The sequence below is a fragment of the Orbicella faveolata genome, unplaced genomic scaffold, assembly GCF_042242905.1.
Source record: "Orbicella faveolata isolate gen_17 unplaced genomic scaffold, um_ofav_v1 contig_26, whole genome shotgun sequence".
Taxonomy (NCBI): Eukaryota; Metazoa; Cnidaria; class Anthozoa; order Scleractinia; family Merulinidae; genus Orbicella; species Orbicella faveolata.
In genome coordinates this window covers 10,425,731-10,453,603 of record NW_028301554.1, presented here as the reverse complement: position 1 = coordinate 10,453,603, position 27,873 = coordinate 10,425,731, and the positions used below count along the sequence as shown (strand labels likewise).

General features: G+C 38.2%; 5 protein-coding genes across 7 annotated transcripts; 2 read left to right on the top strand and 3 right to left on the bottom strand.

Moving 5' to 3' along the window:
- Window positions 1-443: 443 nt before the first annotated feature.
- Window positions 444-8,488, bottom strand: LOC110053292 (cyclin-dependent kinase 7-like). 2 transcript variants are annotated; one of them, XM_020759506.2, is made up of 12 exons: window positions 8,384-8,488; window positions 8,245-8,304; window positions 6,217-6,250; window positions 5,952-6,019; window positions 5,517-5,585; window positions 5,294-5,404; window positions 4,167-4,285; window positions 2,804-2,903; window positions 2,440-2,526; window positions 1,973-2,122; window positions 1,402-1,549; window positions 444-1,051 (listed from the first exon to the last, which is right to left on the bottom strand). In XM_020759506.2, the coding sequence occupies exons 1-12, from the start codon at window positions 8,435-8,437 to the stop codon at window positions 1,023-1,025; spliced, it is 1,029 nt and encodes a 342-aa protein (XP_020615165.2). In that variant the 5' UTR covers window positions 8,438-8,488; the 3' UTR covers window positions 444-1,022. The 2 variants fall into 2 exon arrangements, with proteins under 2 accessions (XP_020615165.2, XP_020615166.2); XM_020759507.2 differs by lacking the exons at window positions 8,245-8,304; window positions 8,384-8,488 and adding an exon at window positions 8,039-8,238.
- Window positions 8,489-9,648: 1,160 nt separating this feature from the next.
- On the bottom strand, window positions 9,649-16,001 carry LOC110053291 (dynein axonemal assembly factor 4-like). Its single transcript, XM_020759505.2, has 9 exons — window positions 15,781-16,001; window positions 15,397-15,681; window positions 13,445-13,718; window positions 12,837-12,964; window positions 12,005-12,108; window positions 11,301-11,381; window positions 10,880-10,952; window positions 10,693-10,798; window positions 9,649-10,180 (listed from the first exon to the last, which is right to left on the bottom strand). The coding sequence occupies exons 1-9, from the start codon at window positions 15,901-15,903 to the stop codon at window positions 10,080-10,082; spliced, it is 1,275 nt and encodes a 424-aa protein (XP_020615164.2). The 5' UTR covers window positions 15,904-16,001; the 3' UTR covers window positions 9,649-10,079.
- A 17-nt stretch (window positions 16,002-16,018) lies between these two features.
- LOC110053294 (nucleotide triphosphate diphosphatase NUDT15-like) lies at window positions 16,019-19,232 on the top strand. Its single transcript, XM_020759511.2, has 3 exons — window positions 16,019-16,207; window positions 17,087-17,283; window positions 17,896-19,232. The coding sequence occupies exons 1-3, from the start codon at window positions 16,056-16,058 to the stop codon at window positions 18,045-18,047; spliced, it is 501 nt and encodes a 166-aa protein (XP_020615170.2). The 5' UTR covers window positions 16,019-16,055; the 3' UTR covers window positions 18,048-19,232.
- LOC110053293 (frataxin, mitochondrial-like) lies at window positions 18,520-24,064 on the bottom strand. 2 transcript variants are annotated; one of them, XM_020759510.2, is made up of 6 exons: window positions 23,876-24,064; window positions 23,725-23,771; window positions 22,407-22,527; window positions 19,145-19,172; window positions 18,836-18,902; window positions 18,520-18,703 (listed from the first exon to the last, which is right to left on the bottom strand). In XM_020759510.2, the coding sequence occupies exons 1-6, from the start codon at window positions 24,017-24,019 to the stop codon at window positions 18,547-18,549; spliced, it is 564 nt and encodes a 187-aa protein (XP_020615169.1). In that variant the 5' UTR covers window positions 24,020-24,064; the 3' UTR covers window positions 18,520-18,546. The 2 variants fall into 2 exon arrangements, with proteins under 2 accessions (XP_020615169.1, XP_020615168.1); XM_020759509.2 differs by having other exon boundaries at window positions 18,836-18,905; window positions 23,876-24,060.
- An 80-nt stretch (window positions 24,065-24,144) lies between these two features.
- On the top strand, window positions 24,145-25,871 carry LOC110053295 (anaphase-promoting complex subunit 11-like). Its single transcript, XM_020759512.2, has 3 exons — window positions 24,145-24,265; window positions 24,799-24,917; window positions 25,469-25,871. The coding sequence occupies exons 1-3, from the start codon at window positions 24,234-24,236 to the stop codon at window positions 25,582-25,584; spliced, it is 267 nt and encodes an 88-aa protein (XP_020615171.1). The 5' UTR covers window positions 24,145-24,233; the 3' UTR covers window positions 25,585-25,871.
- The last annotated feature ends 2,002 nt before the right edge of the window (window positions 25,872-27,873 follow it).

Here is a 27,873-nt window from a genome sequence, read left to right as displayed (position 1 = left end):
GGGCGTTTGTAATCCGTGTTAATCTTCTCCATCCTTAAGCATTCTTGTTCTTTTATGGTTGGATATTTTCTCTTTGGTGCTTTTCTATATTAGCAAATTACCATTCTCAGGTTTCCTTCAATTTAAAGGTAATTTTGTACGTGGCCAAAAGAACTCAAAATGCCACGACATAGCTCCTTTCAAGTCTCCGAGTAAGTCATCATTTACAAGTCAGGGTCCTCGGAAAGCACCGATTACTGTCGCTAGAGCAGCGAAGGAATGCGCGCTGCTACTTAAACAGGACAATCCTTGCTGAGTCAGTGTATATGGTTAAATTGAAGTAACACATTGCGCAGCGCTGGGTCGACTAATTAAACGATCATTAAAAAACTTTTATAAGGTATTTATTTTTTGACAACCTACAACGTCTCTGCCCTGCAATTAAAAAATGACTTTGGTCGGCATTTTAAATGTGCAATGTATTTTTTCTTTTATTAAATACGTATACCTATCTATACATCAACATACGCCACCAAACATACAGGAAAAGGCGGAAGTTTATAACAGGTCTTAACAATCGGCTGCAACGATAAAAGAACTGAAAAGTCAATGAAGTTCAACGGGAACGCCTAGGACGACAGACAAGGGCAGTTGTTGTTTCAATCTTATCTCTTTTTCACTTATTCAGATATGTGTATGTTATTAGCTTCGAGTTTAAACGTCCATAGATAGTAGAACCAAGAGCTTGAGCCCAGTACTCTTAGTTTGTGTTCATAGCGTCTAACGCATTCAAAATTATCGAAGTTTTGGCTGAACGGATGGCATTGTCAGCAACTTCTTTCACGATTTTCATCCATCGTGTCCCGGGGAAGTCATTCACAGTCTACATCACTGGCTTAATAGAATCGTCTCCTCAAGCTAACACAGAGCAATTGGTCGCCATGGAACGAGAGTCTTTAACCGAGTGTTTGCTGAATAAACTGCTGGTCCTTAGTGTTTGTTACTAATGTGTTGACAACTTTGCACTTTATTTTGTACTTTGGTTAAAAAACCAGTTTTTTCGCTCTTATTCCTGCAAAGAAAAGAGGACAGACCAAATTACTACATGTAGAACGTTGTAAATTACAACTACCATTATCAGTTTGAGTACAGCACTTTACAAATATTTACATTGTGTGCTTGACTTGGTACAAATGTATTGTCCTGGACTCTATCAACAGCTCTGTTTACAAGTATTAATCTTACGACAAGACTGTTAATGTGACACTAATGGTGCATGTCAAAAATCTAGACAAAATCATTCAAGTTTGATGTATGATTGCCTCTCAACTCTTCTCTTGTCCGGTCCTTGGGCAACATATTTGCCAATACTCTGAAAAATTTCTTATCATCAAAACCAAATTGTTATCATATTACCATCACCTGTATCAGAGACTGAATCAAATATCTTCCTTTTCAGTGAAGTTTCCTCCTCTTTCATACTTGCCGTAGGCCCTGGTATTTTAGGGCGTGGCAGTAAGTGTCCAGGAGTGGGTACAGGCTTGTTAGAACAGTATGGCATCTTGAGAGCCTGGAAATAAAATGTCAAAAGAAAGGTTTCTATTGATTTAAACCAATGACTCATCCAAGTGGCAAAGTAATCATGAGGTAAAATTTGCCCTGGGTAAAGTGTCTCATACAATCACAGCTTATCCCAGATGGAGAAGCATTAAGTGACTAGTATTTCTTGTACCCTGTAAATGGGATGTTATTGCATTGCAGGGTTACCCCCTGCCCCCAGCATTTAATTTGCTGGCAATCATGAGGAGAGAGAGAAAGGTACTGTGAGAGTAAAGTGTCTTGTCCAAGAACACAACAAAAGACCCTGGCCGGGGCTTCAACTTGGATCACTCAAGCCAGAGCTGCTAACCAAACCATTACACAACCACAACTCACAACCTGTGTCAGTACCATCAACTGAAGATGCTCTGATTCTTAATGAGTTATACTGTACCTGAGTTGCATTTACTCTGCCAGAAGGATCACAGTCCAACAATCTATCAAGCATATCTAAAAGATCATCACCAGCTGCAGAAAATATGTCCTTAAGAGGAATCCCTGGAAATTTACGAAACTCCACATAGTCTGGCAAAGATGTCACACCCTATAGTAGACACGGACAACATTATTAGAATTTCAGATGGAAAGTTCAAATGAAAACTTTTAATTTGTTTGGCTACAAAGAAATAGTTTTTTTTAAAGCCAGTTTAGGACTTACAGGTTAGGGAAATGACAAGTGAAAATTTAAATTCTACAATATAAATGGGAAGAAATGTAAGAAACTTAAAAATCTACCATCAACAAGGAAAAAGATTCCAGAAACAAATTCATCCTACTGGCTGTATAATTCCAATAATAAGAGTAATAATGGTAATATTGTTTACTGTTGAGCATTCTAATGGGTACATAAGCATTACTCACTGGCCAGGAATCTTCAGATGGTGTACCAAGGGTTTCAAATATTTTGGTCAGTTGATCCAAGTCAGAACTTCCAGGCAAGAAAGGAACCTTTGGAGAACAGAGACATCACAAAGATATCATCAACTGTGATAACTCAACTTACACAGAGAACCAAACATGAAAAAACTGCCACAATTTAACAGAAGTGCTGACCTGTATTTTATTTCTTTTTAATGCTGATGTTAACTGGCTGTCTGGCTCCACTAGCCCCTAGGGTTATTCTAGGCAGCTACTACTTTCAATATTTTCATTGTTGTAATTTCTTATTTTGAGCAAGAGTGAGTGCAAATAAAGATTGATTAATTGATTGATAGAAGTCACCCACCCTGAGAAGCAGTTCAGCAAGTATACAGCCAACAGCCCACATGTCAACGCCTGTACCATAGATCCTTGCTCCAAATAACAGCTCTGGTGAACGGTACCACCTACACAAGAGAGGTCACAAGATAAGTTTCTTTTTATTTAAAGAACCCTCTGAGGTACAGAGCGAAATTATAGACCACATATATAATGATATAATTTTAACAACATAAGACAGCAATTTCATAAAGAAGTTACTAACAATGTTAATAAAATTCAAAGCATTCTGAGCGGAGCTTTCTAGTCTGTTTATAAAAGTAGTTTAACATGAATATGGATTTCTGTCAGTTCTACTTGGTTTTAACAGCAAACAGCAAGTTGCCAACAGGCAAGTTTTCTTTTTGTGACAAAGCAAGTAATAATATTGCTTCTCTGCCTAGATGGAATACTGAACAGTGTTGGCCACACCCAAAGTCAATTTAATATAATCATAGTGTCACTATGCCTCATTTGTCAAGTAATACTCTGCAAACCCACTCCATCATCAGTACTTAACTTCTTTTAACACAGGTGTAAATGTTATTGTAAAGACATGAATGATCCTCGCAGCCATGTACACAACTTAAGCAGTTGTGAAAATAACCGCTAAAAAGAATTCAGGCTTGCACCCATGACCTTTGTGATACTGGACCAGGTGCAGTGTTCTACCAGTTGCTGGTTTTCATGTGACGTAGTCATATTACAAAATTAAAAATTACCTTGAGTTTCCTTCTGAGGTTTAATTTCATCAGATAAAAGACTCTATAGGAACTTGACATCTTACAATCTTTTAGCTTGACAGGGTTCTTTGTTTTGTAACAGAGCACATTTGAATTTTAAGCTTTTGCATTGTGTGAGATTAAAATGGCAGCCCAAGAAGGCTGTCATGTAGGTGGCACATCAGGCTGACGCTTATATCCGGTTTCTGTAACATCAAGAAACTAGGAGTATTTCTACCCCCCCCCCTCCCCCCCGCTCCCCGGATGGGATGCTGCTAGTCCATCACAGGGTTACCCCTGGCATTAAATTTACCAGTATCAATTTATGAACCTGGTTGGAGAGACGCACTGTGAGAGTAAAGTGTCAACACAGTGACCCTGGCCAGGGCTCGATCCAAGACCACTCAATACAGAAGCAAGTGCACTAACTGTGAAGCCACTGTGCCTCCATCTCCATGAATGAAAAACAGCAGAGACCTAATTCTTGGCAAGGTCGTTTATAAATCAATTATCTATCATATTGCTGATTCTTGACGTTATTTATTGAATGGTTATGTTTTTAGTTTTGATCTATCAAGCCAACTTCAAAAAGGTGTAAAATTGTTACTAGCAATAATTCAGCATTCTGACCTTGTCACCACTTGATGTGTATAAACCTTTGTTGGACTTCCAAAAGATCTAGCAAGCCCAAAATCACCAATCTTCAATACTCCTTTATCATCAATCAACAAGTTGTTCGGTTTCAAATCCTACAAGAACAATATTACATTTATTATTTAACAACTAACCAACCATTCTTTCATCTCACAAAGCTTAACTCACTCAAGGTTCATACTCTTTTGAGCTTATAAAATTCCATTACTTTCTATGACCTTTACCATGACCTATGTTAAGCTGTTGTTCTCAAAGTATTGTGAAATCAATCTATTATTTAAGGTATTTTCCCATGATGCATAAAATTTGTGCTAGTGTTTATTTTTCACTGGAATTAAAACCAGTTTTCTGACTCGCCTGTTATTTTTTCAACTTTTGATCTTTTAGCCTTTTTGTTCTCAGAAAGTCATTGCTTTTCCAAGACTTTCCATGACCCACACATCAATTTCAACTTTCCAGGCCTGGAAAATGGAATATTTATAAAATTCCATGACTTTCCAGGTTTTCCATGACCTGTACAAACCCTGTCACTATAGACAGTTCTTCTAGCAACTGTAACTTTGGCTATGAAAAAAACACTGGAACTGTTATCCATCTGAAGGTTACCGACCTACTTGCCACTTGCCAGATTTAATCTCAGTAATACATATATATATCTATATGCAGAAGGCACAATGCTGAATGTGGAGTATTACATAGCTGTATATAGTCACCCCTAGAAGCACACACTTTGGGTCTAAGATAATATTAAAAGTATTGAATTATGATAATTGTATGGCTATTTATACCCTCTTTTTGGGTCCAGTTCTCCAGTTTTATTCATGGTTATAACATAAGGTTGTCACAAGCTTTTAATGTAGCCAGCTTTATTGCTGAAATAATCAGCTTATTTTTTCATCTTTTCCTAATGATTCAGACAAATAGTCAAGCAGCATAGCTGGCTGTGATCATGAAGGAAATGGTGATATTTGTTTGTGCCAGCTACTTCTGACAACCTTAATGACATTTTAAGTGTAGCACACCTGTGTTTTTGCATATTGTCTCAGCAGGTTAGGTGAGTCAAGAGTACATATCATTAGATATTACTTAGTCTGTCTACTTACTCTGTGAAGGATCCAATTCATGTGAAGATATTCCAGACCTTGTAATGTCATAATGATATAACTTTTTATGTTTGCTGGACTTAACACAAGACTTGTGTCCTTTATTATAACCTAATATAGGGATACCAAAATAATCAAATTTAAACATTTATTAAAGTTATACATATATCCGATCATTTACACAAAATGCTTGGCATTTTTGACTGGTAGATCTAGATGTTACCTCAAGATCTGTCTCCATAAAGTCAAACACAAGACTAATGTTGGATTTGTGGCCAAACACATCAAGAAGCTGAGAGAAAGAAACAGACAAAACAGGTGTGTCACTGCAAAAGATTCATCAAATTCATATGCAAGACAGGAAAAAAACCCACTAATATAGAGCTAACTGAAATTGTACAGATCATTCAATATTTTGTCAATAGTACACATCAACATGTAGTCTAATAGACAGTAATTATTTGGTTCATCACACAATCATCCTCCCCTGTTAGTGATGGTATTAGTGTGGGAGAAGCATGGTATGATGAGCCAAATACAGGCTGTGTAGGGAACTTACCAACATAATGTATAACACATAGAGATAAGAAAAAGATTTGGAATTTCAAAACCTCTGTCACTTGTACAAAGAATACACAGATGGATCCTTCATACTTACCCCTATAATATTAGGATGTTTCAATTCCTGCAAAAGCTTGATTTCACGCAATGCAGTTCTGTTGATTCCTGTAATGAAAACATTCAAGTATTGCTTTTTCATACCTATCATTGTTCATATATTGTTGTAGAATAACTACTTTACTCATCACATAGCAAAGCTCATACAATTATAAAGAGAAATTTATTATAGTGTACATTAATATGAAGTCACATGTAAATCACACAATGTTGAAAATTCTGATTTAAACTTGCCAATCACTAACCATCTTTTGCTTCACTCCTCTGTCCTAGTTTGATCTGTAATAGAATATTATTATATATTCAAGTCATAAGAAAATTTAAGCCTCGTTGAGAAATAATTAAATAAATATGTTTTTGGCTACTTCAGTTGCTATATTTATCCCTCAAACTTTAGACTGCAAGCAGTCTCTCTTTCCCTCAAAAATCTGTGGGTAAGAATGCAAAACAAACTTGTAAGCATGTGAGCGTGACATGCAAGTGGCAAGTGGTGATGCTGGGAGGCGCTAGTACTGAGGATGTCGGAAGAGGAGTGAAAAGAGAGACTGGAATGGTTTTATACACAGGTGGCATCAATGACACCTCCGTCCCTTTTTGAATACAGTCGAACCTCCGCTTGCGACTATCTCTCATAAGTGACCACCTCTCCTCAGCAACCAGTTTTCCAAAATACCAAAAGTTTTCAAGTCAAATCATTATATTTGGAACCTCCTGTAAGCGACCATATCTCGTAAGTGATTGCAAACACTTTCAGAGCTAAAACTTTGAAATTTTCTTTTGTTTTTAACCTCCCATAAGCGACCACATGATGATGATAATATCTAGAGCAGAAATGCATAATAAGGTGTTGTAACATTATGGCATTGCTGGATAGTGGAGAGAAGGGCATTTCTCAATGAGAAGTGTCATTACGGTATCTTTTCCTGAAATTGACTTTTCATATGACTGAAGCATTTAAAACATTGGGTAGGTCTCTGCAGTTACCATAATGCTAATGAGGCAAGATTTTGACACACTATGATCTTAGCTCTCGTAAGCAACTACATAGGCTTGACATTTTGGGTGGTAGCTTATGGGAGGTTCGACTGTATGACACTCCCCAGTGTCTAATTTTTATCCAAATTGATCAAAGCTATATCTGGTAAGATGTGATGAATGGTTCGACAGATGGGAGTTAAAACCAGACCTATGCAGTAGTGTAGCAGTTCTCGTAAGCTTGTAAATCTATTTGTCATCATTGCAGCAGATGCTATTGTTTTGGGGTTTCGGGCATTGTTTCTGTTGTTTGTTCTATTGTCTCCTCAAAGGGTTTCAAGCCATTCATGTGAGACCTTACTAGTGCTGCAACATGACCTGGCTTATGACCACTCAAAAATTTCAATACTGCTCATTCAAATGGCTCTACTCTACTTATAAGTCCTCCTAATACCACAGTCCTTCAAAAACAAGAGTGAAGCATAAAACCAATAAAAAGGGTGCAAGATTGAAATTCAAAATAGAGTGGCATGAACTGTAAGAGTTGCACCATAGGAGACAAACCATCACAACAGAGTTTGGCATGTGCTGCGTAACACTTCTAAAGGTTACTGACAGATGTGCATCATAACTTAGAAGATCGACCAATAGAATAACTCCGCATCCAAAATGTTGTATGAAACAATAACAGTCTGTCTTTTGGCTCGTCTTCCAATGCCCATGCTACTAACTGCTTGCAGCATTGTCACTCCTATGTCACTCTCACAGTCATGCTTGCACGCTCACTTGTTTTGCATTCTTCCCCACAGATTTTCAAGAAAAAGGGAGACTGCTCGCAGTCTACTCAAACTGCAGAATATCTTTAAAAGTTTTTTCCCTCAGATGATACTCTAAGGTACACTCCAAAGAGACAAACCGCTGATACAATGGGCTCAATCATTCATTCCGGCCAAAATGTTTTGCTGGCTTGCAGAAATGTTTCTACCAGTACCCCTACACCTTAGTACTCTCTCTTACTTTAAGAATCACCAGACTGAATGAATGATCACTGATTGGCCAACAGCAATCCATACAAATATTAAATAATATTACCGACTGATCGATTGCTTTTTCCATCATCGATTTCCATGCTTAGGTAACATGTACTCTGTCTGACCAATTCATGATCTTTTTCAGACAACATTTAGGTTTATTAAACTTAGGAGTCATCTGGTGTTGGAGTGATCTGTTTTCCTCTAATTGCTTTGCTTGGTCTTTCGAATTACTTCTTGTGTACCGGTGAACGAGGACTTTAATACCTTCTTCACTGCTACAATAGTGTGCGTTTCCTGATCTTCAGCTTTGTAAACTGTCGCAAACTACCGCCAAAAAATGATCACTGTTAGAATATCAAGCTGCTTGCCCAAAGAAAAAAACAGGGTCTCACACGCTCTATACCTGTCCTTCGCCTAAAAAGTCAATCTTCTTATATCGTTTCGAACGTTCCTCCATTTTGCTTTCATGATTACCGTGTGAAGACTGGGTACTAACAAACAAGTTTTGAACCCAGATTCCGCGCGGGCGGTTGCTGGTATATAAGGGTTTACAGGGGTATACTAGAGCTACAGGCATATTCTCGGGACATTATACGTAGTCTTACATAAAGTACTAATCCCAACCAGAGTTTGGAGCATCCGGTTTTTCGCCTCTCTGTAATTCCCGCGCCGAGAAAGACCGAACGAGAGAGGGCGAGAGATCGATTTCCGTGAAATCAAAACTTTTGCTTTGTTTATGACCAACAAATTCACCGTAGAGTGGAACCGTTTGACTGTACTGTAGAGTGTTTTTCAGAGGTCACTTGTAAGTCTACAGTGGCTTCCGCACTCGCGTCACAGAAATCGTTCTCGTCGCTTGGTTTCGCAAACGGTTTTTCCTCGGCGCGTGAAGCAAGAGCCGAGAAATCCCGGATGCTGTCGCAGGAGAGAGGTGGAATCAAGGATAACCTTGACGGGTTTTTGCTTCATAAATTCTGCATTCAGATTAAGTTTCAAATCCACCGGCTTCTTTGATAGCTTTCTCTCGTATTTAAAAAAAAAAAAAAAAAAAAGAAAAATTGGATCCGATTTTTGAGCACGTGCAGTGTCTTCTGTTAGTATTTTTGTCTGATTTGACGCCATTTTCGTCCCCAGAGGCGGCGCTATTTTTGGTGACTAAAAGGAGAGCGGCCTCTGGGGACGAGAATGATTTGATGCTATCTCGTTCCCAGAGTCCACGTTATCCACGGCTAGCGGAATGGGAAACGAAGGACTCTGGGAACGAGATTGGATTTGACGGGAAGTCCGCATTCTCGTCTCCAGTGCTACTCGTCTTAAAATGCCGCTGACGTTTCGCCAACCACGTGACCAAAAGAAACGGAGGCTCTGGGGATAAGAATTGGAAGTCCGAGGATCGAGGACTTCTTGAACTTGCCAGAGGTCTAGAGAGGCAGACGTTGGGGTAGGGGCGGAGGGTATGTGGGCGGTGACCTGTCCCGCAATCTTGAAAAGGATGCACGAGACGTTGTGATGTCGTGGTCTATACAGCTATCACAGTCAAAACTTCCAGTCCTGTTGACCCAAAAGAAGAGTTTGATGCCAGGTTGTTTGTTTCGGGCAAGGCTTCTGACGGAAGTTAGTAATTATCTAACTATTAGTGAAAAAAGAACAGTAACAATAGTCAACAAGTTTTTCTGTTGATAAATAGTATTCGGTCCCGGTTCACTTATATATCAATTCAACTTATAAATATACCTGCATATAACAACGATGACAATTTACAAATTAATGTCATCTCGTCTTTTTGATTCCCATGCCCCAGCTATGTTCCTTCAGACACTAGAGTTAGTTTGAAAAATGTGCCGCCATCTTTTCAGTGTTAAAAGCGCGAAAAGCAGTCACTTGTGCACTTAGTCCTTTAGCAGTTGATTTCCCGATGTGTGAATAGCACAATTTTCATGTTATATACAGACATTCTGTTGATCGCTCTCAGCTGCGTAAGTTGCTGTGATGATTCCAGGAGGCGGAAGTTACATCAGCTGTCGCATCACAGTAACACACATATGAAGCTGACGGGAGTAGAGTGCTGATTTAACAAAAATCGCCATCTACACAAGCTACTATGTGGAGCCTTGAATTATTTTCCTTATTCTTTCCGAGTCTCTCTGAAGGTCCGTGTTATGAGGGTCCAGTTTTAGAGCTGACTCGTAGTCCTGAAGAGCTGAAACGAAAAAAAAAAACATACTAGACATGATATCTAGCTGTATCAACTGGATGTTGAATGAGTGAATGCAGCTTAGATAGGTGATGTTTGGTAGTCTTAAGGCAAATCGAAGCGATTGATCTTTGTATTTCTAAGTTGGAGGTGGAGGGAGGGAGGGGGGCGGGGGGAGTGGGCTAATGGACGACCTGGTAGTGTTTCTGGGGGCTGCGATAATCCCATCTAGAGGGGCGGGGGCATTAAATTACACCCAATGCAGTTTCTTTTTGCTACAAAACCGGGATAAGCTCTGCGCCTTGGCCTGCGGAAAAGTTCCTTTACAAAACTCTGAAGAAATGAAGTAAAATTTATCTTTCCGCTCTGATAGACGAATAGACGTCAAAGAGGAGTCCTCGTTCGTAATTAACAAATGTATATCTGTGGTGTCTATGAATTCAAACAGGTGTTTTGCTCAACTGAGAAGTCATCAAGTGTCTGTACGTGTACTTGTCAATGTAACTTTGTTCACCTACCTAACACATATTCATGTATTTGCATGTACGCTGTTCCTCTTCTAACATACGCCTTACATCTCGATGAACAGTTTGCCTGAACTGGTGGAACAAGGAGCTCCAATGACTGGTGAACAAACAAGTACAACAGGAATAAAACATTGAACTGAACATGTGGACGATTTTGGTTTTAAGAAAAGATCCTTACACTTGTGCAGTCTTGAATGCATTCTTTGTATTGTTTTAATTGAAGATGGCACGCTGCCCTGTTGGAATATAATCTTTAATAAGTCAAGGAGAAATGTCTCTGAGAAGTATCACATTCACTAATTCACTGAAACTGGTAGAAACAACGTAGATTTCTCCCTCCACTTTCCGACACTTTAGACTTGTAATACGTAACCACATGTCTCCATAATTTATTGACGTAAAATCTTACTTTTTAAACATCTTTTTTGTCTAGTTTACAGGAAAACTAATATCTAGACCGGTTTTAGAAAATTCTCATTTCAGTTGAAGTAAGTAGTCATTAGAAAACGTCTTCTACAAACAAATTAACCTATATTTGCTGCAATATATCCATAGTTAACTTAATTCTTCCATAATTTAGCGTGATTGAAAAAGGATACGATGGAATGGAATCATCCAGAACAATGGCTGCAGTAAATGCGTTAATAGCTGCTACATAGTTGCCAGCCTTGAAGAATCCACTGTTGAATTAACAGCATGAAAAAGTCAGGCCATAACAATATGATCATGAATAACTTGCTGCTGAACCTCAATTAAATGCCTTCTTTCATTCTGACCTTCGTATATTTACAAATTAAGGCTTCATAAGAATTCCTTCAATAGGAGACTCTGTACTAGTAAAATGTATTTTCCGCTGGTATGAAGTTGATACAGTTCGTTAGCAGTTTGTTTTTCGTGTTTTGTTGGAGCACGCCGTTAGGGCGTGTCTCCAGGGATTTTGTGGTTGGTTGGTGTTTAGTATTATGATTGTTGGTGTGAATCTTGAATAAACGTCAGTTGTTGGACTGCCTGAGCATCCAACCATCAATTTGTTGTATTTATTTATGTATGTTTTTTAAAGGAAAATAATTTACGTTCGTTTGAGCGTAGCGAATTAGAAGGTAATAAATTTTTTGTTTGTTCCCCTTCTTGTTTGTTTGTTCGTTTGTTCATTTGAAAATTTGTTCACTTCCTCTTTTACTTCTCCCCATTCACTCCTAAGTCCATCTGGTTGTTAAGGGAAAACTCTGGATTTCACTTTCAATGGCAACTCATGTTGAACCGTTATCATGTTTTATCAGTCCAGCCAGTAAAACCAACTTACATTCCTTTGTCTTTCAGCCATACTGGGTTCATTTCTTCCATATCAACAGCATCAGTGTTGGCATTATCTGTTTTGCGACCAGCACTGGCCATCTTTCTAAGCCACTAATTGAAAAAGAAGAGCACCGTCAGTTTAAGATGTGGGTTGCTTATGATTACTTGGGAAGCACAAACATTGCATATCTTGCAAAAATTATGCTAACCAAATTTCATGGATCTCACTTTCTCAAACTGGCTTGTGCAAGGCTAAGAAAATGAATTTTGAAGTCCTAAATTTACCATTCCCCACCAGTATTGCCCTGTTATTAAATCACATGTGGATAACTTGTTCTTTCTCTTCCTGAAATATGCAAATTTTTCATGGTATAGGTTCCTCATCCAAAGGTTACTACCAGTTATTTTCTGTAAATGGTTATTACCAGTGGTAGTTTGAGTTGAGTTGAGTTGCTCTGAGAAGGGGAGAAGGGCAAAGTGAAACTGGGTCTTGTCTTTTTCCAGTAATGAAAGAGGGGCAAGGGAGGGGGGGGGGGGAGGAGAAAAATGTCCAGATACTACCCCCGGTAATCAAAATTGGATCTGAGAGCCTAGCCATAATGTCCCTGTGTTCCATTTGTTTGGAAAAGACAGTCTGAAAAACTCTAAAATTTGTAGCCACAGTAATATCCCATGAAGTCAAACATTGTTTTCATGTATTCCAGACCTATGACCTAGGACTTTATTCCACTTCTCGAATTCCACTAAAAAATAGTTGTGCATCCCCTTAACCAAAAAAGGAGACATCATAATAGTTTTTGTGAGAGGGTGGTGTAGATAGCAGACAATGTTAGACACACCTCTTCCTCCTCTGGAGCTTTTGATTCTCTGGCAGCTGTTTTGAAAACTCTTGGAGTGAATGAGACTGAGATGGAACTTGACAACCTGGGCTCAGGTACTGGCTTCTCAAGCAAGTCCGTCTTTTTACCTTAGGAATGCAATGACAACTGTAAAGCATATCATTAGCCTAGAGCGAGGATTATTTTAGAGAGTCTTCACAGCAAGAAAATGCAAACTAATAAAATTAACTTCCCGAAAAAGGATACCAATATGTGTGACAAAAAAATGTATGGAAATGTACTGAAAAACTTGAAGAATAAAATAAGCTCAGACATACAAGAACACACAAAAGTAGATCTTCACAACCAGTAACACCATAACAACATAAACTTTATGAATTGCAAATACAAACCAAAAAAAATTATTAGAAATAAGTGGTTCCATTCTTTTGGCAAGTATTAGTAAACAGGTGATGCAAATAAAGAATGACAGCTAGGGGACATTGCCTTTCTATACAAAATTACCTTTTTTGTGTGCAAACATTCTTACAAATGTGTCTGAGAATCAGAAAGAATTGATGTTTTGGGGTTGGAACTAAAGTGTTAAAGAGGGCAATATAGAACCATACCAAGTGATTGTTGTTGTTTATTGTGAGATTGTAGTTTCTTTACAGCTGGTTTTTCACTTGTCTTTTGAGCTTCTTGAGTTTCTTCACTGCTTGAATCAACTTTTGTTCCTGACATGTTGTCTTTCCATTGCTCAGTTATTTCCTCTTTTAAAATTTCTGGTTCTCTGCTAGATTGTACTTTTTGATTTTCTTTCCACCTTTCAATTGCTTCTGTGGCTTTCTTGCGTTCCTCATCTTTTATAGCATCTATCCTGGCTCTTTCTTCCTGTTCTAACTGAATGAAAAAACCCTCAGCACCAATAAAGATTATTAAAATTTACCTAATGATTTATTTTTGTTTTTTCTGTTTTTATTTTTAAATTAACCTATTGATGCCTGTACCAACCGTGACATCAGCATTGGCCTTTGTTCCCACTTGTGACATCATCACCTTTGACCAAAATTGGCAACACTTAAATACTCAAGTTAGATGGGAGGAAAAGATCTTTCCAATGATACCCTGATCAGAGTGATAAGGTCAATAATTGACCTAATCTCTCTGACCTGCATATTTCACTCTCAATTACTGAGAGTGAAATATGCATGAAAATGCTTAATTAGAAATTTGAGCAAGAAACTTGAAGGAAAATTTCCCCCAGCTACACTTGGTTGCTCTGTGGTAAGAATATCCTGTGTCAATGGTGCTTTCTGGGGAATTCTTAAACTGGAAGCAAGCCCAGCAACTGCCACAAAAAGATAAGAAAAGGAAAAAAAGGAAAGGCGGCAAAAAAAAAAAATTAAAAAACAAAAACACTAAAGATGTAGGTCACTTTCTCGTCCAAAATTTTGATTTCTGCACATGCCCAAGCAAAAATGTCATAAAATGCGATGCTAGTGGAAAGATGGGCATGCTTTCATGTTGCGCCTTTTTGAGTAGATTGGAGCTAGCTTAGTTCACGTCCAGGCTGAAAATGCCAAAAATGTCTAAAAATGGGTTTTTCCTAAAACTCTCCAGCTCTCAATGGGTTAATGTCTGGAGATGAAAAGAGCTGTCTGAAAAAACAGTTTACTATTTATCAAAAGTCACTTTTGAATTCTAGCATACAGAAGGCTGCATGAAACAAGAGGAAGCATGGTTAAATAGTAAGGGTGCCAAACTTGATGTCCCCGGGGTATGGGTTCCAGTCCCATTCTGACTACTGAGCTGGTGGTGTTCTCAGAAGTTCTGAGTTCAGCTCCTCTACCACACCTGTAAATAGCCAACTGGTTTACCTTCTGTCACTTTTTAAGCTTGAACGTTTGTTTGCAAATATTTGTTTCAACTTTTGTTTCCATTGGTCCTGAAAAAAGCCTCATGGATGAGTCATCAATTACATTTTTTGGAAAATGATTGTATTGATGAAATGCACAAATACCAACATAAAAATATAGAAATCTGGATATTGCCAATCTACCTTCTTGACCATCAAAAAACCTTGTTAAAGGTACAATTCTGTTGATGGAACCAAAATATAAATATGCATCAAATCTCTAACACATTTCCCTCCAAAATTCCAAACGTAAGCCAAAATAGGAGTGAAAAATGTACTTTCAGCACTTTCCTCCACATCTGGGAGATTTAGTGACCCATATAGGAGACCAAGAGATTGGTCTGTATCCAGGGGTCCAGGATATGAAACTGTTTGGAGATAGGTTGTTCAAAAAAAGTATAAAAATGTACACAAACAATGCCTAACATGCTATGTGTAGTGCTAGTTCACCACTGTTCGATCAAAGTTAATGGTATTTCAGTTGGATAAAAATCAAGGAAAAATTGTGAATTATAAATTATTTCACCTACCTTTCCTCTGAAACACCATGAATAACGATCAAGCAATGGTGAAACTGTACTTCCCATAACACCTTACAGCATTTTTGGGTTTGCTTATACACTTGCTTTCTTTTACACTTTTTTATTTTATTTTAGGACCAACCTTCATTTGCTCTCTCAGTGCTAATTTCTCTTGCTCTCTTTTCTCAGCTGCTTTTCGTTCCTTTTCCTCTTCAGCTCTCTTGTGTGCTTTAGCAACAGCTTTTTCCCGTTTAGTCTTCATGAATTCTTTGTCTTCTGATTCTGAGGCCAGTAACTGGTTCCATTGTAATGAGCTTTTCTTTACCAGTTGAAATTTGAGAACGCCATTACCAAAAGTTGCCCTGCTCTTGGTATCTTCAACTTCATCAAACAGGCACACTTCAAAAATGTATGGTGGGTAGCTCACCTACAAGTGATATTCCATTAACTGTATCAACTATAAAAGCGACAATATCACGATAATTGGTAATGCAAGCTTGCTCAAACGAGAGATAGAAATGCTAACCTTGATGTACTCATCAATGGAAAATATATCTACTCGATTTGACGGCACTCCCTTTAACGGTACAGTAATTAAAACTGATTCGTTCGTTTCCTCCCAAACGTAGTCCTTCACTTGTATCGGCATCTTAACCCTTTTTAATTTCTAAAACACCATAAACATGACAAATGCTGTTTATTAACCCATATAGCCACCTTTCTAACACAAAATCTACCAGGCGCGTTTCCAAGTAGTTCCCAGTTCTCGCATTTTTACTTTATTTCGCGCCAACTTCAAACATGGCGGACAAGAATGCTCGACGTAACATCGGTGTTGGAATTGGTGTTTTTGTAAGTTCTCCTGAGCATCCAAACTGTGTCATACTAGGAAAGAGAAAGGGATCTTCTGGAAGTGGGCAGTACGCGCTCCCAGGGGGGCATTTGGAATTTGGGTAAGACATAATATTTTCTTGATACTCGTCTCAGAGAAGTTAAAATCTGAAAAAAGTAAGCGAAAGCGAACCTTTTGCGCATTAATAGATAGTTGACAAGTTACTTTCACGATAGTCGTGTAAATCTGTGCAGGAAGTTGTGGGGGGATGAGAGGGGTAGGGAGAGAGAGAGAGGGAGGGAGTGCGTTCTGCCTTTTCATAGAAGCTTTTTATGGGTTATTGATCAAGGTTGAAGTCAAGAGGGCAGGATATTGGTCAAGATCTTTTCTGCATGTTTCTTGACTTAGATGCAGCCAAGGTCCAAAAGAGATTAAGCTCCTTCTGTCTTCCTACTTGAATTTAAATGAAAACTGTGAATTTGAGGTTGTCATTGACAGTGAATATAAATCAGCACAGTGACTTGGAGACATTTCTAATAATTCCACTTCCCACCCTTTGCTAGCCCTAAAATTAATAATCCCCTACTTGGGAGATAATACATTATAATTATTATACGGCTAACTCTGCCTGTAGGCAAGATGAACCAAACCCTACAATGTGATTGGCCACTCAATTGAGTGGGCCAGACAGGGCTACCTTGCCCACTTTATCCCACAGGAAAATGTTCCCTTGACTGTATGCCATATAAATCCTTTTATCACCAGGCTTGTATGGCCAAGATGGTGGGATATGGTCTCTTGCATTCAATTGGAGGATTATTAGAAGGGGGACTTACTAGAGATAAGATGACATATGGATCTGGTTTGACAAAGGGTAAGGGACTAAGGGTTATGATTCACTTATAGATCCCAGTGGCAGATTGCTGCTTCTTGTTGGCACAGCCTAAAGATATCTTTTTGGTAAAACTTAAATTAAAGTTTTTCTCACTTTTATACTCAGTGAACAGTGGTCTGAATGTGCAATAAGAGAAACTTTGGAGGAAACTGGACTTAAGATCAAGAATGTTTCTTTTGCGACCACTGTCAATGCAGTTGTGCCCAAAGAAGATTACCATTATATAACTATATTCATGAAAGGTGAGATTGATGTCAGCCACATAAGAGAGCCAGAAAACTTGGAACCGGACAAATGTGACGGTAAGACAAACAAATTTAATTTATTCGTTAGATATGTTGTAGTTCAGTTGATTTTTGATTTCAGTTATGTGCTTCATTTCCTGTGAATTATTTTTTCAATTTAGTTGATAATTATTTTTGACAATTTTGAAAACAAGAAATTTGTCATCTGGCATATCATGATCAGAGCATTGCAGCTGTCAATTTTCTAACCTGTTGTCCCTGTGATAATCACTTAAGTCTCCACTATGAACAAGCTCCCTAGTGGATTAAATGGTGAGAATGCAGCTGAAAGCAAAACCACTTGGAACATGAAGTGAGCACAGTTTGGTCTTGGGGACAGCAACATTTCTTCCCTGCATTGTGAGACCTTCCTCCCAGACTGCGCTAGACTCACTCCGCTTGCTCCAGACTCTACTTAGCTAGCTTGGCTCACCAATATATTTTTTGCTCTGTGCCCCATTTGGGAACTTGTTCACAAGCTATGATCTTTTCTCTGGTTCTCAAAGCCTCTTCTCACTCATTCTTTTATAGTTCCTTTAGTTTAGCATGTTGAATATGATAACAATAGGAATACAGCAATACAGACAGGCTCAGATTAATTTTACTGCCTTGTTTTTTTTTTTTCAATAGGTTGGGATTGGTATGACTGGTATGACTCTGAGAAATTTCCAACTCCACTCTTTGAACCTCTTAGAATTGCAAGAATACAGGGTTACCAACCATTTGACAGCAATGCACATGGACACTGCGACTCTACATTGTTTAGTATTTGTCCTAACTAGCACCAGAAAATCCATGGATAACACAAGAAATATCAAACAATGTACCGTAAACTGCCACTTATAAGCCTTCCTGAGAAAGAGGCTGAAAGTCAGCTAGTGAAATCATTCAAGATATTTAAGTGAAAACATTGATCAAACACACTCTCATAATCTTTGATTACTACTAGTAATAATATAGTTATCAGTGGCACTCACCTAATTTCAGAAAACATTGTTTGATATGTTATTAGGATTTGTTGTGTGTTTTAAAACAAGCTAAAAAGGCTAATTCAATGCATGCAAACAATTTGACCGGCTGAGAACACTTTTCAATTACTATGTTATCATTCTGGGGTGGGGTAGGGGTACTCCCAGAAAAATTGGATGGGGGTGTGTGGACCACACATACCTATATAGCCCATATAAGGGGGTTAGCCTAGCACTGTAAAAAGTGCAATTTTAAGTCTATATAATACTGAGTTGTGATAATCACTTTGTTTCATTGGTAATTTTATTTTCATCAACCATTTTTATCTGCTCCACCATGAGGTAGTAAAGTAAAGTCTACTTCATGACCAAGTGCAAGAGAAATCTCTGATGACAGAAGATTGTGTAGGCAAGCACCATCGTGTGTGTATATCCAGGAGCCATTTTTCAGATCATATCTCTTTGGGCCACTGAAATAAGAATAGAATAAACCATTTTTTGGCAAGATACTAATTGTTTTCCAAACTGAGTGTAACTTGAATATGCTTGACATGAAGAACATTGTAAACAAACCACATGCTACATATGGCCGTCATGTTTACCTTGTAGGAGATGACAACCATATTTGCCTGTTAGGGCTTTGCTTGTTTATCACATAGGTACCACGCCCTGCTGAAAGTGTAAAAGAGCAGCATATTCAGCATATATTTGTGTGTGTTATGAACTCATATTTATACCATAAGGTTGCTGTTAAGCTCTTAGTTTTAATTTGTTCTCACTGCTTTAAAATTGTGTAACACGTTTGACAGACTTTTCATAGTTCCTTGTACCATTATGATATTGATTAATTACGATCTAGTATTACCAAGTATCATGAAATACAAAATTAAAAAATGAATTTTCTTAATTACCTCCCAAATTTACTGTAAGTACTCCATCCTACAAAGGAAGATAAACAAAGAAAGCAGATATTAATGTTCCGTAAACCAGGAAAAAGAAGGATAAGAAAATATTTGGTACAATATATTTGATTTTTGGCAAGAATTATCAAGCAATAACTGCCAAGGAAGCAGAGGTGTGCAGCTGATGTGAGAAATGGTATCAATCAATCAATCAATCAATCCTTAATCAAAACATGAAATCTTATCATAAAAATGGTCTTGCTAGGAGTCGTGTAAAAAATCACAATGAATAAATTAACTATGTTGACAGGAATGCATTAACTAACATTACATTAACTAACAAACTAATCAACTAGCCTACAATAAAAACCTATGCAATAAAACTTTCTCAAATTTATAGTGCACTAAAAATAACCTTTCCCATTCAGCGAGTTTTTAAACAGTTTTAAACTAGGCAGGTGTCGGATATCCAAGGGATTCTTGTTCCACAGAACAGATCCTCTGTTGTGCAGACTACCATAGCAATTTATCTTAGAGTTTCTAAGATTGTGTGCCTTTACATCTGAGGTGTTGATAAAAATCTGCTTCAGCCATGATGGGGAAAGATGGATTCTATACATAATCATAGCCAGTTGTTTAAATCTTTTGTTTTCCAAACTCTCCCAGCCAAGTTCATCCGACAAAATACTTGAGCAAGTTTCACAATTTGAAAAGGTGAGAATTCTGGCAGCCCTATTTTGCAGTTTTTGAATTTTGTCTGATAGCCCCTTGCTGATATTGCCCCATACAGTGCTACAGTAATTGAAATAAGGCATAACAAGTGTATTATACATGTTCATTCTAGTATCAAATGGTATAGTACAATAAGTAGTGCTCACACGCTTTAAGATTGCAAGACCAGCGGAAATTTTCTTTGAGGTAGCATTTATGTGTGGGCACCAATTGAGAGATTCGTCAATGTGAACTCCAAGAGTTTAATGTTTGGTTACCCTGTCTAGTGGTGTATTATGGACTTTGACTGTAAAATCATTATGTATTTGGGATAACTTGAATTTTATCCCGATGAGCATGTATTTAGTTTTCTTGACATTTAGAGTTATTTGTTTGCTGTCAGCCATGACTGGATTAAATTCATATCATAATTCATTTTGTGTTCAAGGACATAAACTATCAGTAACCATGGGTGCTGCTTCTTGTAGAAGATGCGCAGAAATATTATCTAGGCCAGTGGCTTTGTTACTTTGAATTAGATCAAAGATCTCCTCGCTTGATACACTGTATTTCTGCTATGCTAAAAGTTTGTTCTGTTGAAGTTACATAATGAGTATATTTACTAGATGTATCTTGAATTTCAGAGGCTAAAGAAGGCCCTATTTGTGAAAAGTGAGTGTTAGGTATATTACTGATTTTGATGGGGTCAGTAGTTATAGTATCCCCTGTTGCCAGCTGAGTAATCTTAGTAGATTTGGATTCATTACCAATTAGTCTATTCCTCTCCAGGTATTCTTTATGTTTCTGCAGTTTTCCTTAAAAAATGCATTGTAATTGTTCGTTTTAGCATTTTTAATTTCCTAACTAACCTTGTTTTTTATCTGTTGGGAACCTTGAGGTTATTTTTTTAAGTTTGTCTCTTTGGAACATTAGCTTGTTTAGCTCAGGAAAGTAATCCAAGGAGAAGAGATGCATCTCACTCTCCTCTTCTTTAGTGGTGCATGATAGTCAGCAATCCCTAAGAACATTTGTTACCACATATCCCAAGCAATATCAGGGTTATCCTCCAGTTCAATCAGATTCCAAGGGACCATTAATAAATCATGTCGAAAATTATCGGGAAAAAAGTTCTTAAAGCATCTGCTCATTACTATCTTTGGATTTGATTTAGGGGTACAAATCTTTCTTATTGCATACATGAGACAGTGATCACTCATACCAATATCAGAGACTCTGATATCCGAGAAGTACAAAGGGTTATTAGTTAAAAATAAATCAATGATAGAGGATGTGTGCTGGGTTAAGCGTGTTGGCTGGTTAATTAATTGGCTATATTGGTAACTTTCACAGATATTTAATAATTTTTGTGTGCTGCAGTCTGGTGGTGTTGCATCAACATTGCAGTTTATGTCACCAACAACATCTACTTCCATTTGATACGAGTCCAATTTTTGCAATACAGCTTCAAATCTATTCATCATGTCAATTGTGGACCCAGGAAGCCGATACCATGCGCACACAATAAATGGTTTCACTCTGGATTTCGACACGTGGATACTGATTAGTTCCATGTTAGCCTCAGGGAGGTCATTGAGATGCTTATTAATTTATTAATATAGAGAGCTACACCCCCACCAGATCTATTTCTATCTTTCCTTTCACGGGTATATCCAGGGATACTAGTCTCACCATTTTGAATAGAGCTGTCTAAATGTGTCTCGTTAATAGCCAGTATATCAACCAGCTTGGGCTGCATTTAGATCCTAAGCTGGTCAATATGCTTATACAAACTGGCCAAGTTTATAGAAGCTATTTTATATTCTCTAGTTATGGAATGCCCAAATTTGGCTGCACATGTGAACTAATCTAAATGTTATTCGGTAAATTATTTGGAGTTTTTGGATGAACTTGGCGTTTATAATCCAGCTGGGTGTGGGTATTTATAGTGGAATATGAATTATCAGAAGAATTATTTAAGAAGGCCCTGTATTAAAGAGGCAAGAAAAGCTTTGGTCTTCTGAAAATTTTGATAGTTATCCTTGGGCCTTCTTGCATCTCTGGTATTATGCTTACTAGCAGTACTTGTATTTAATGCTTTGAGGAAGTTAGTAGCTAGATTAGCAGAGCCTTTGTTATTTAAGTGCAGTTCGCTACAATTTAGACACAACTCATTTAGTCGGCCATAGTTAACAAATCTCCATTTCATTTGTACACACATGATGAGTAATTCTTACCTTAAATATTATTTCTCTCCACTTTAAATACTCTAAAGGTGCTGTGATAACATAATAAATGACTATGGATATTTAATTTTGATCTTCCAGAGTGGAACCAACAAAAACATGGGGTAATCCTCAGGACAAGTCTGACTACTCCCTCCTCCTCCAGAAAGGCTCACTAAGTGTTTGGAGGCAATTTTGCGAACAAATTGAGTGCAGGAGCATTATTCTGGTTGCTTGTGCCTGCTCACACCTCACTTGGTTGAAAAAGCCCTCTCCAAATTTTGTTTGAGACTCTGTGGGAGAGAGTCTCCCTCCTACAATACCACCTTTTAACTTACACTCAATTGAACATCATAGTCTGTGGGACTTGATGGACTTTCACCAAGGTCTTCAAATAACTCTGCTAGGGCATCCAGTGTCTCATCTGCAGTATTGTGATATGACACCTCATCTAAGGTTCTGAAAAAAAAATCAAGAAAATATTTGTATAATTGCGCAAATGAGGTAACAAAAGTTGACATGTACTATGCTAATACTAGGGAACCATCTACATATTCGCTTCTTCCCCACTTGGCGTCCACTGGATGTTTAAGGGGAGGAGGAGTAAGGTGAGTTAATTTTTGAATGTTATAATTAGTGCAAGCAAAAACAAAATGATCCATTTTACTTTAGTTTACTCATTGTTTAGAGTGGCACACAACAAAAACAGGAGGTTTTCACTTTCGTGTGTGTTGAACTGACAGTTGAAAAAGAATTTTAGTGTAGGATGTGAAATGCCATTGCCTACTATGTGAAAGTGTTTGAAGTCATGATGGCTTTTAAATGCCTGGTATTAACGATTCTGGTTCTTGCTTCTGAATACTGTAGTCAGAAATAAGACACATGATTTCAACATGTTCAACAGCATATTAAGCCAATTCTTCACATCTGTAGCGACTTGAATGCAGTCACTTTTTCAGGCAGGAAAATTCCAATTGAACGTTAAGGAGAAGGGAAGAGTATTCTGACCTAAACATCCAGTGGACGTATTATATACCTGCCAACTCTCACGTGTTAAGCGTGAGTCTCACGCCTACGGATCTAAAATTGTGATCTCACGCATTCAGACCAATTTCTCACGCCTAACTGGCAATAGCGAGTGTAACGGCTGAAAAACTGATTAAATAAAAATTCACTTTTTTTGGCGAAAAACAGTTGGTGAGTCCAGCAAAAAAGCCTCTTCAAGCTTACTCCGTTACGCGCATTGAGTTCGCGACACCAACTCGTGTTTAGATTGTGTGACGTGACAAGTTTCTGGTTTCCTTTGTCATGGTTAAGTTGTCAAAAATCTTTCTACACCTTCGGTTATCTTTGGAAGTTGCCGGGAAATCTTCGACAATCTTCGGGATTTGTCCGAAATCTTCGGCAATCTTCGGAAGTAGTCCGAAATCTTCAGCAATCTTCGGAAGTCTTTGGAAATCTTCGGCAATCTTCGAAAGCCGTCAGTAAATCTTCGGAAATTCAGGTTCTGTGGAGACGAAAAATCTCACGCATTTTACTGAAAAAAGTTGGCAGGTATAGTATTAATGGGCGGGGAAGAAGTGAATATGTCGATGACCCCTAAGTAATTAAGTTTGTAAAATTTATTAAGGCATATGTAGCTCGACAGAGAAATACCTTGCAGTGCACAATTTCTTTGTCAAAGTAATTCCACTCTGGTGAAGCTGAAATGGTAAGTTAAGTTTTACATAAGCTTGATTTATAAGCTTTCAATACGTGAAGTGAGAATTCCACAAAAAGTTGTAGCTTTATATATTGAAAGCCTTACCTTTAGCCTTGTTGAAAGCAGTGAATGACGCGATCTTTTAGAAGTCGTGGATATTAAGCTCCTTCTGTTCAAAATTGCAGAACATAATGCAAAGGTGTTCAACTCGACTTTTTTAAGGAGACATATCGTTCGAATAGCGAACATGGCGAGATTCCTATTTCAAATGTCGAAATAAGCCAGGCGCGCAAACATTTGGCAGCGGGAACCTGGATTCTAAAGTAGCATTCGCGGCCATTTTGAAAGCATGAAAGTCAAAATCAAACGTAAGTTATTTTATTTGTTACAATTTTCTTGCCTTCCTGGGCTGTATATTTTCTTTATTACTGGATGCTACTTCTAATTTGAATCTCTTTTTTTCATGATCGCCACCCTATGCTGTTCAATATCAGAGTGAGTATAAAACGTTGATAAATCTACTAGGCTTGTTTGCACTTGGCATAACATAGCTCCATGTAACTTCGCTGTTTTTAGTTTAACTATGTACCTGGAAAATGCATTCCTGAGCCATTTCTTTCTCTCTACGCTTTTAGGATGACCTTTTGGTGGTGACACTCGTTTGTTCATCAGTCAATTCCAGTAATGCCATCTCCTTTAGTCCACCCGTTCCTATATTTGATCAACGGGAGGTGAAACAGACATGAGACAACATCATGTCTTGCATTCCCAGCCAAATGCAAGACCAAAACTACAAGCTGGGTGCCAAATGCTTCAGGGTTGTCCCAGGGTAAGGCAAATGCCTGGCCCCCAGCAGAAATAAGATTTTCAATGCCCCACGTCTGGGATTAAGACATGAGCAAAGGCTATTTCCTGGGGGGAAAGAGAGTGGGCTATGCTGGAATTGCCTGATGCATATTTAACCCTGAATTTTCAAATTCCCCAACCATCTGACGTGACTTAATATGTTGTGATTGTTGTGTTCACAGGTGGATTGGAGTAGCCACATGGCGCTGGGTGGCTAATGATGACAACTGTGGTATTTGCCGTATGGCATTTGATGGCTGCTGTCCCGATTGTAAAATACCAGGAGATGACTGTCCCTTAGGTAACGAGACATCAACATCCCTCCTTCCTGGGCATACCCTGGTCATGTAGCTATTGGATATGCCCCAGGAATCTAGCTTAGAATGTTATTACTTCCGTCATCAAAACTTTTCATTTCTGGTACATTTTAATTTCCTTTTGTGGTTGATGGTCATTTTATCAGTATCTGACCATGTGTTCCCCACTTCGTTTGCCAGGCAAGAACATGTTTTACCCCTGAAGCCAGAACTATGTACTTTTGTTTCCTAGGAATCAAAGCAAAAAGGTTTAAAAGAGGGAGCAGGGTGGGGAAGTAACTAAAAGTGAACATGGGATCATTGATGCAATAAAAGGAGTTGTCAGGTGAAAGTGGGCCCATGATTCTTACTGCGATTATGGAGGCAGGGTACAAAATGTTGACTGGTTTAGGTTGAAATCTTTTCAGTCATAAATGGGGGAAGGAAGAGGAGGGGAGGCCATCCTCTTTCCCTCTTAAGTGTCTCAAAGGCACCGATCTACAGGTAAGGAAAATTAAATCACCACAACTAACACAGTCAGCATTCTCTTTTCCAGTTTGGGGTCGTTGTTCCCATGTGTTCCACATGCACTGTATTCTCAAGTGGCTCAATTCTCAGCTACATCAACAGCTGTGTCCCATGTGCAGACAAGAATGGCAGTTCAAGGAATAACACTTAATTTTCAAGCCTGCTTGCCTTCAGAGTCATAATTTGACCAACAGACCTGAAGAAAATTGAAATTTGTAACAGCTGTTATTTTGTCTATTGTACAGTCACATTGCCAAGATCAGTTTGTATATTGTAAATAAAGTCCATTTTAAAAAAATGGTCAAGAGGTTGCTTACAGCATTTTAGTCTTGCATACGTTAGAAACATGAGAATTGTAAAATATATTGTACTATATTGGAAAAAAAAGTGTTTGAGAATGTAGAAGTTTGAATGTGCAGAACTTTTCAAAACTGTGGTGTCAGGTTAATTAACTTAATGAGTAATTGGATATCTGATCTTGCTTACCATAACTTTTTATGATTTTATCCCTCCATTTCCTCTTTAGCTTTAGTTTTGATTGAGAAGATATACCAAACATTAACTTACTGCATTCCTAAACACCTCAAAGTTCATCAAAAATACCGTGCTGCACATTTTATTTTTTGGTAAAGTAACTGTCCTTCATGAAATATCTGTAAAACAAGAAAACTTCAACAATTTTTACTGACCAACAGGAGATAGTCGGTTTGACTGAAATTTTCACCAAAATTTGATTGACCAGCGATATTCAAATAATACACCTGACCAATGAGTCGATATGTGAGATATCTAGTTTGCGTTTCTGATGGTAAACTGTGCGACAATGTGGGAGGCACGGTGGCCTTATGGTTAGTGTGCTCGTCTCCGGATCGAGCGGTCTGGGTTCAAGCCCTGGCCGGGGACATTGTGTTGTGTTCTTGGGCAAGACACTTTACTCTCAGTGCCATTCTCCACCCAGGTGTATAAATGGGTACCGGTGAACTTAATGCTGGGGGTAACCCTGCAATGGACTAGCATCCCATCCAGGGGGAAGTAGAAATACTCCTAGTCGCTTCATGCTACAGAAACCGGGACAAGCTCCGGCCTGATGGGCCACTTGGCTCGCATGCAGAGTTTACCTACCTACCTACATTTTATTTTTAGCTCTCTTCTCAGTGTGAAGTATATATGAAATAATTCATATTTGAATTGCAGTTATAGATGAAAGTGAAGAATGATCATTGCAGTGAATTTTCCAGTTTAAACAATTGGAAAGAAGCCTGAAAAAATCAGAGCTTCAACAGGATTCAAACCTGTGACCTCCGCGAATACCCGTGCGATGCTCTACCGAGCTATGAAGCCACACATTCCGAGTGAGGTCAATTAATTGAGTTCATATCTTCCCATGAGTGAAATGATGTGAAATGATGTGAAGTATATATGAAATAATTCATTTGAACTGCAGTTGTAGATGAAAGTGAAGAATGATCATTGCAGTAAATTTTCCAATTTAACCAATTGGAAAGAAGCCTTAAAAAATCAGGACTTTAACGGGATTTGAACCCATGACCCGCGTGAATACCGCTACGATGTTCTACCAACTGAGCTATTATGAAGCCACACATTGGGAGTGAGGTCAATTAACTGAGTTCATATCTTCCTGTGAGGAGTGAAATGATGTGAAGTATATATGAAATAATTCATATTTGAACTGCGGTTGTAGATGAAAGTGAAGAATGATCATCACAGTAAATTTTCCAGTTTAAGCAATTGGAAAGAAGCCTGAAAAAATCAGGGCTTCAACGTTATTCGAAACCGTGACCTCCACCACTTCTTGGTGTTGGTACCGGTGTTTGGAAATGTGGTAAAATGGTCTTGTGTTTGATAAATTACGTCAAGTTCTCCACATGCCCTTGGCTGGTGCATCTACTGGATAAATAGCAACTGTGTAAATGTCAGGGAAAGAGAGAGCTGTAAAATCATTGCTTTGTCTGTAACACTGGCAACTACTTTTGTTTAGGGTTTACAACAATTCTACTCAGGTTTCTTATTAAGGGCTGAGCACCGGGCAAATTGACCAGCTACGAGGACAATTTTGCCTGCTTGGTTTGACCATGTAGAGGAAAGTTCTTATAAATAAATTCAGTTTAAAACACTTTGCCCCCTGTGAAAACCAGTTGCCCCCTGCTGAAAGCATTAAGGACACCACTGCTACTGTAAGGAAGTTTTAACATTTTAGTCTACAAGGGAAAGCACTGGTGTGACCATTCAAATCAAAGCTATCGAGTATTACTTTTGAACCTTCAACACTCCTTAAGGTAAAACTGGTTTGTTCATTTCCCAGTACTGGAGTCTGAAGAAGATAGAAGTGACTTAATCTACGACCAGGAACTCTTTTTAGGAACAAGAGGGCCTCAATGTTGCTTGCCTATTTCTTGTCAATCATTTTACATT

Bases quoted from the DNA above. Each gene is read 5' to 3' on its own strand.
- LOC110053295 (XM_020759512.2), top strand. From the start codon at position 24,234: ATGATCGCCACCCTATGCTGTTCAATATCAGA. The intron at 24,266-24,798 runs GTGAGTATAAAA...TTGTGTTCACAG, and splicing joins CTATGCTGTTCAATATCAGA to GTGGATTGGAGTAGCCACAT. The intron at 24,918-25,468 runs GTAACGAGACAT...TCTCTTTTCCAG, and splicing joins AGGAGATGACTGTCCCTTAG to TTTGGGGTCGTTGTTCCCAT.
- LOC110053293 (XM_020759509.2), bottom strand. From the start codon at position 24,019: ATGTTCGCTATTCGAACGATATGTCTCCTTAAAAAAGTCGAGTTGAAC. The intron at 18,906-19,144 runs GTAATTAAGAAA...TTACACTTTCAG, and splicing joins ACTTACAGTAAATTTGGGAG to CAGGGCGTGGTACCTATGTG. The intron at 18,704-18,835 runs GTAAACATGACG...TTCTTATTTCAG, and splicing joins TGGTTGTCATCTCCTACAAG to TGGCCCAAAGAGATATGATC.
- LOC110053292 (XM_020759506.2), bottom strand. From the start codon at position 8,437: ATGGAGGAACGTTCGAAACGATATAAGAAGATTGACTTTTTAGGCGAA. The intron at 2,123-2,439 runs GTGAGTAATGCT...TGTCTACTATAG, and splicing joins CATCTGAAGATTCCTGGCCA to GGTGTGACATCTTTGCCAGA. The intron at 1,052-1,401 runs GTGATGGTAATA...TTTTCTTTGCAG, and splicing joins TGATTCAGTCTCTGATACAG to GAATAAGAGCGAAAAAACTG.
- LOC110053294 (XM_020759511.2), top strand. From the start codon at position 16,056: ATGGCGGACAAGAATGCTCGACGTAACATCGGTGTTGGAATTGGTGTT. The intron at 16,208-17,086 runs GTAAGACATAAT...TTTTATACTCAG, and splicing joins GGGGGGCATTTGGAATTTGG to TGAACAGTGGTCTGAATGTG. The intron at 17,284-17,895 runs GTAAGACAAACA...TTTTTTCAATAG, and splicing joins GGAACCGGACAAATGTGACG to GTTGGGATTGGTATGACTGG.
- LOC110053291 (XM_020759505.2), bottom strand. From the start codon at position 15,903: ATGCCGATACAAGTGAAGGACTACGTTTGGGAGGAAACGAACGAATCA. The intron at 12,109-12,836 runs GTGTGTCTAACA...TTTTTCAATTAG, and splicing joins AAGCTCCAGAGGAGGAAGAG to TGGCTTAGAAAGATGGCCAG. The intron at 10,799-10,879 runs GTAAGGATCTTT...TTTGTTCACCAG, and splicing joins GCATTCAAGACTGCACAAGT to TCATTGGAGCTCCTTGTTCC.